Consider the following 7729-nt stretch of genomic DNA (forward strand, 5'->3'; position numbering starts at 1 on the left):
TAATACTTAAACTATTTTTACTGAGTCACTGATTATTTGAAAACCTCTGATCAGGACTTGTAATAATCAGTACAGATTATTACTGTACCACTAGGTGTCTTGCTGATAGTCAGCTGTAGAAAGTTGGCTCTCATCCAGGACTTGATGTCAGACATACAGTTTGTCAGGACAGACAGTCTGGAATCGAGGGTGGAGGCAGAGAAATAGAGTTGGATGTCATCCGCGTACATATGAAAGTTGACCCAATGTCTGCGCATGATGTCACCAAGTTGGAGCTTAGAAGTTGAAGAGGAGGGGACCGAGGACAGGGCCCTGAAAGAGAAACCGTTGGCAGATACAAATTGGAGAGTGAGAGATAAGACCTGAACCAGTCAAGGACAGAACTTTGAAGGTTGAGGTGAGAGGAGAGGTGGTGGAGGAGGATGTAGTGGTCCTCGGTATTGAAGGCAGCAGAGGTTGAGGAGGATGACACCTTGACCAGAGCAACTTCCATGCTGTGAGCAGCACAGAAACCTGATGAGAGGGGCTTGTGAATGGAGTGTTAGGAGAGGAATGAGCGAAGCTGGGAAGCAACGACTTCCACCGCTGAAAGTCCTCCCTTTGAAACATCATGCTAATGTCTTATTATGGCAGACATTAGATGCTGAAGAAAGAATAATGTCCTTCGAGGAAGCATATAAAACATAAAACACTTACCAGGAACAGGTGTGTCCACAGCGTTAGACAAACAAGGCCTACTGTTGATCAAATAATCACTGGATAGTGGGGCCTTCTGCAGAACCAAGGAAACAGTCGTTTGAGTGAAGCAAATGTGAATCAGAGTCACTGCATTGAACGAGATAGGAGGATTCCCCGGGGCATATCAGTCAGCCTGCACTGAGACTCATACAGTTATTGCAGGACATGCAGTCTGGAATGTGTTAAGGCCAGTAATACATAGGAATTAGGAGCAGGAGTAGGCCATTCAGCCCCTCGAGCCTGCCCCGCCATTCAATAAGATCATGGCTGATCTATTCTACCTCCATCTACCCGCCTTATCCCATATCCCTTAATCCCTTTGTCCACAAGAAATCTATCAATCTCAATCTTGAATATGTTCAAGGACTGAGCATCTACAGCCCTTTGGGGTAGAGAGTTCCATAAATTCACTACCCTCTGAGTGAAGAAGTTTTTCCTCAACTCAGTGTGAAAGGACTTACTCCTAATTTTAAGACTGTAACTCCTAGTTATAGTTTCTCCAACCAGGGGAAAAAGTCTCCCACTATCTATTCTGTCGTGCCCCTTAATAATCTTATATGTTTCTATCAGATCACCTCTCATTCTTCTATATTCTAGAGAATATAGACCTAAATTGCTCAACCTATTCTCATAACTCATCCGCCTCATCCCAGGTTCCAACCTAGTGAATCTATGTTGTACCCCCTCCAAGGTGAGTACATCCTTTCTTAAATAAGGAGACCAAAACTGCACACAATACTCTAGGTGTGGTCTCACCAGGGCCCTATACAGTTGCAGCAAGACTTTCCTGCTCTTATATTCTAACTCTTTTGTAACAAATGCCAACATACCGTTAGCCTTCCTAATTGCTTCCTGTACCTGCAAACTAACTTTTTGTGACTGGTGTACAAGGACACCCAAGTCCCTCTGAACGCTAACACTATCTAGTCTCTCCCCTTCTAAAAAATAATCTACTCTACTGCTTTTGCCACCTAGGTGGATGACTTCACACTTCCCAACATTATACTTCATCTGCCACCTATTTGCCCACTCACCTCGCCTATCTATATCTCGTTGCATCATTTTAATGTCATCCTCGATGTTTACTCTCCCTCCTGGTTTAGTGTCATCCATGAATTTGGATAGATTAAGTTCAATGTCCTCATCTAGATTGTTGACGTAGATAGTAAATAGTTGAGGCCCAAGCACTGATCCTTGTGGCACTCCATTAGTCACATCCCGCCAATCTGAGAAGGACCCGTTTATCCCTACTCTTTGTTTTCTTCCTGTTAGCCATTCTTCAATCCATGCAAATATATTCTCCTTAATTCCATGGGCCCTAATCTTGTGGATCAATCTTTTATGCGGCAGCTTATCGGATGCCTTTTGGAAATCTAAATACACTACATCCATTGATTCCCCCCCTATCTAATCTACTTGATATGTCCTCAAAAAACTCTAAAAGATTTGTTAAGCATAACTTCCCTTTTGTAAAGCCATGTTGATTCTGTCTAATCATATTGTGATCATCTAAGTATCCCACTACGACATCCTTAATTAAGCATTCTAGAATTTTCCCTACCACCTATGTCAGACGAACTGGTCTATAGTTCCCCATCTTTTCTCTCCCACCCTTCTTAAATAGTGGTGTGACATTTGCGATCTTCCAATCAATGGGAACGGTTCCAGCATCCGAAGAATTTTGGAAGATCAGACACAAGGTTTCCACTATCTCATGAGCTACCTCTTTTAAAACCCTAGGATGCAAACCATCAGGTCCAGGGGACTTGTCACTTTTTAATGCCAACAAATTCCCTAGCACCAATTCTTTGCTAATGTAAATTTTCCTAACTTCATAGAATCATAGAATCACAGAATTTTACAGCACAAAAAGAGGCCATTCGGCCCATCGAGTCTGTGCCGGCTCTTTCAGAAGAGTAATGTAATGTCAATCCCACTCCCCAGCCCTTTCCCCATAACTCTGCAAACCCGTCCTCCTCAACGCCGCATTTTTAAAAGTAGTTATTGAATCGGCCTCGACCACCCTTTCAGGCAATGCGTTCCAGATTCGAACAACTCGCTGCGTGAAAAAATGTCTTCTCACCTCCCGTCTGCTTCTTTTAGAGACTATTTTGAATCTGTGACCTTGAGTCACTGACACACCCACCAGTGGAAACAGTTTTTCCCTTTCTAACCTATCAAATCCCCTCATGATTTTGAAGACCTCTATTAGGTCTCCTTGTAACCCTTTCTGCTCCAATGAGAATAATCCTGGCCTCTCTAGCCTTTTCTCATAATCAAGGTCCCTCATTCCTGGTGCCATCCTCGTAAACCTCCTCTGCACCCTTTCCAATGCCTTAACATCCTTCCTATAGTGTGGCGCCCCGAACTGGGCGCAGTATTCTAACTGAGGCCTAAACAATGTTTTATATAGGTTAATCATAACCTCCTGACTCTTGTACTTTATGTCCCTGTTTATAAAGCCTGGTATCCCATATGCCCTTTTTACAGCTATATCTACCTGTGCTGCCACCTTTCAAGGATTCATTTACCTGACCTGCACCACCAGGTCTCTCTGTTCTTTCACCCCCCTTAAGATTGTATTACCAGTCTATATTGCTTCCCTTCATTCTTTCTATCAAAATGCATTACCTCGCATTTCTCCACATTGAAATTCATCTGCCATGTGTCTGCCCATTTTACCATTCTGTCTATGTCTTCCTGCAGTTGGCTACAATCCTTCTCACTGTTTACCCCCCTACCTAACTTTGTGTCGTCCGCAAACTTGGACATGCTTGCTATACCCAAGTCCAGATCATTTATGTATATTACGAAGAGCAGTGGTCCTAATACCAATCCCTGGGGGACGCCACTGTACACTTCCCTCCAGTCAGAAAAGCAGCGGTTCACCACAACTCTCTGCTTTCTGTCTCCCAGCCAGTTCTGGATCCATGCTGCCACTGTCCCTTTTATACCATGGACTTCTATCTTTCTTACAAGTCTTTCATGTTGCACTTTGTCAATTGCCTTTTGAAAGTCCATATAAACTACATCAACTGCACTACCTTTATCCACCCTCTCCGTTACCTCATCGAAAAATTCTAATAGATTTGTTAGACATTCTTGCTCCCTATCATTTGCCCCTTGGTTCATCTCTATTTCTGGTAAACTTCTTGTGTCTTCTAACGTGAAGACAGAAGCAAAGTATTTATTTAGGGACTCTGCCATATCCTTATCCCCCATTATAATTCCTCCTGTCTCTGCCTGTAATGGACCCACATTTACTTTTGCTAGCCAATTCCTCTTAATGTATTTATAAAAACTCTTACAATCTGTCTTAATGTCCTCGCTAGCTTGCCCTCATAATCCATTGTCTCACTCTTAATGAGCTTTTTGGTTTTCCTTTGTTGGTCCTTAAAACACTCCCAGTCCTCAGGTTTGCTACTCTTTTTGGCAGTTTTATAGGCCTTTTCTTTTAGTTTTATATTTTGTCTAACTGCTCTGGTTAGCCACGGATGAACTGCTTTCTCTGTGGTACTCTTATTCCTCAAGGGAATATGTGACCACTGAGAATTATGCACTACATCTTTAAACGTTTGCCACTGTTGGTCTATTGTCATATCCATTAATCTGATTCCCCAGTCTATTTTAGCTAATTCTTCCCTCATACCTGCAAAGTTAGCTTTATTTAAATTTAAGACCCTTGCTTCGGATTTGACTACATCGCTCTCTAACTTAATACTAAATTCTATCATGTTATGATCACTCTGCCCAAGAGGAGCCTTAATATCTATATTACCAACTAGCCCTGTTTCGTTGCACAAAAATACATTAAGGGGGCTGAAGATAATGCATTGAACCATAAGAGCAAAGTTTGAGGAGTTTAGCCACATTGTCGTAACCCGGAGATCTAATGACCTTCCTCTAGAGAGTATGTGTAATAATAAAATAATAATAATCCTTGCATTTCATATAGTGCCTTTCATGTCTTCTAGATGTCTCAAAGCGCTTCACAGAATATACTGTAAAGTGAATTGACTGTATATTTGTGGGCGAAACGTGGCAGCCAATTGCGCACAGCAGTGTCCCACAAACAGTCGTGGAATGAAATGACCAATTCTTTATTTTTTTGAGGGATTATTATTGGGCACGTGGAGTAAAGAAACTTGCCTAAGGTTTTGCCCTGCCGGGAATTGAACCCAGGTGTCTCACTTGTAAAGCGAGTGCTCTAACCACTGAGCTACAGACTCCATGGGAGAGTATATGGGAGAGTCCATTATACGGCAGCTTGTAAATAGTCTTCACGGAAGGAAGCGGAGGGGAACTGAATTCAAACAAGAGAAGGTATTGAATGTGGTGCCTCTGGCATCGAGGATTGAATCTCATGTACTTACACATCAATTATAAAGAATCACAGAGTCACCGCAAGGTAGTTATGTTTGCGGATGACACAAAAAAGAGGGGGAACTAAGTGTAGATCAGAAGAGGTAGCCAGAGAGAACCTGACAAGGAATGCACCTGGGATGATTAGCACATACATTACAATACAGATAAAAGTAAACAAGCATGTAGGAATTAAAAATAGGAGGCACGAGTGCTTTACAGGTGGGATAGAACTTGTCAAGGACAAGTTGAAAGAGGTAGTTAGTTGATTCATCACTCACCACAGCAAAACAAGTTTGAGGAGGAAAATAAATATAGCAAGCAGGATGTTGGGCTATACTAAGAAATCAGCTGACTTCATCTTCATTGGCAGTCATGTTGCCACAACATAAGGGCGCTAGGAAAGCAATGCAGAGGTGAGCCACAAGACAGATCTCCAATGTTGCAGGGATAAGCTATTAGGAATGCCTAGAATAACCATGGCTCTTCAGTATCAAAAAGTGATCTCTCGGTGGGGCGACCTTATATACATTTATACAGGATGTTATGGCATGGAAACAGACCATTCGGCCCAACTAGTGCATGTCAGTATTTATTTCGCATATGAGTCTCCGCCGTTCCTATTCTTTTCTATTTCTCTTTCATGTAATTATTTTGCCCACAAAATGCACAATCAATCCACTTCAAAATATACTTTGTGAAGTGCTTTGAGACATCTCAATGACGTGATCAGGCGCGATATCAAATGCAAGGATTATTATTATTATTATGATTATTATGTATACATCAAGTTTCCTCTTAAATATGTTGATGCTTTCTGCTTCAACCACAACTTCTGGGATTGAGATCACATTCTCACCCCCTCTGTAGAAAACAAGTTCCTCCAAAATTCCCTTTCAGGTCTGCTGTTGGCTGTTTTATATTTATACTCTAGTTTGGGAATTACCAACAACTGGAAACAGCTTATCAAAATCGATATATTGAATCCTTTCATAATAATAATAACCCTTACAATTGGTACAATATCTTTTACACCAGGAAGACATCCCAAAGCGCTTTGCAAGGTATACAGTAAAATTCAGTAACCGTGTTTTTGTGAGCAAATGCGGTAGTCAATTTGCACATGGCAACGTTCCACAAACAGTCGTGAAGTGAATGATCAGTTTTATTTGGGGGATTATTGGCCAGGACAAAGAGACTCCCTTCTCTTTTTGAATAGTACCATGAAATCTTTAATGTGCACCTGAACAGGCAGATGGGACATCAGTTCAACATCTCATTTGAAAGACTGCACCTCTGACAATGCAACACAACCCCAGCAAGTGTCAGCGCAGACTTGTATGAGTTTCTCAAGTCCCGATATACGGTTTGAACCCACAACCTCTGACTCAGAAGTTAGAGTGCTACCAACTGAGCCAAGTATATCATCTCTTCATATTATCTGGCAGGAAACCATCTTCTGGTTCCCACACCTGTTCCTGCTGCCTTTTGATGTTGGTGAGAGTACGGTTACCCGTGGCTCAAAATAATCTGATTCTAGTCAAACCCTGTTATTTAATTTCAAGTCCCCATTGATGTTGGTAAACTGCGGGGCTTTAGTTCAGAACATCAATAACAACCACTTGATTGAATTACAGCCTTCCAATTCCCTTCCAAGTGTGTGGTATTGCACACATATACACAAAGGAACAGGAGGAGAGAGGGGGGGCGGGGAGAAACAGTTCGCGGGGAGGAATGCTGTGCTGGTAACGCAGGGTGAGTGCTTCATGCATTTGCAAATTCTCCTCCTGCTTGTCCCTCGTGCCTTCCATCGGTGGCCGCACTTTCAGCCACTATGCCCCGAAAGTCTGGAATACTCTTCCTCTATCCCTCTGCCCTACCCCCTCCTTTCCCATCTTCAGGTTGCGTGCCTGAAGATCTTCCTCTTCGATAGTGCTCACTGTTACCTCCCCCCTCGCCCCAGCTGGGCATCATGCTCTGACACTGTCAAGAGCTCCGATACATTACCCTGTGTGAGGGGCGCTATATAAATGCAAGTTGTTGTTCATATAATGCTGCCTCTTAGGTCCACTTGTTCAAAGTAACTTTTAACAAGAGGCTAATACCATTCACTGCTGTTTCTGCTCACTTTTAGAGGAACGATGGCTGTTTTTTGTCACACACTCCATCACAGTTGGGGGCGCGGATGGGTGAGCATTTAAAGAATTGAGCTAACAGAACAAATGGTTTTGAGGTGACTTCTTTAAGGCGATCTGGGAAACTAAATCTTTTGCATCGCTCGCTGAATAATGTGGTTTGTATTTCTTGGAGCGATGGAGGGGACACGGGTAAGGCACAAGAAATACCCCGAATGACAAGGCAACGGATGCTGAACTGTGTGATGGTAAGTGAAGTGTGCAGTGCAGTGCTGAAGAGTGACAGCTCTGATCAGAGCTGGACTGTGTCAAGTCGTGAGGGAGGGAGTGAGGGAAGGAGTGATTGAGCGAGGGAGGTAGCGAAGGAATGAGGGAGGAAGGGATGGAGTTAATGAAGGAGGGAGTGAGGGAATAAGTGAGATGGGAAGGGAGGGAGTGAGGGGGAGAGTGAGGGAGGGAGGGAAAGAGGGAGGGAGTGAGAAAGGGAATAGGCG

General features: G+C 43.0%; 1 protein-coding gene across 1 annotated transcript in view; it reads left to right on the forward strand.

Moving 5' to 3' along the window:
* Positions 1-258: 258 nt before the first annotated feature.
* Positions 259-7729, forward strand: part of bmp5 (bone morphogenetic protein 5) — a 76795-nt gene continuing 69324 nt past the window's right edge. Inside the window, exon 1 of the mRNA XM_007894066.2 lies at positions 259-326. Within this exon, the coding sequence (XP_007892257.2) occupies positions 259-326 (68 nt within the window). The remainder of the gene's footprint in view (positions 327-7729) is intronic.

Source organism: Callorhinchus milii, unplaced genomic scaffold, assembly GCF_018977255.1.
Source record: "Callorhinchus milii isolate IMCB2004 unplaced genomic scaffold, IMCB_Cmil_1.0 Scaffold3, whole genome shotgun sequence".
Taxonomy (NCBI): Eukaryota; Metazoa; Chordata; class Chondrichthyes; order Chimaeriformes; family Callorhinchidae; genus Callorhinchus; species Callorhinchus milii.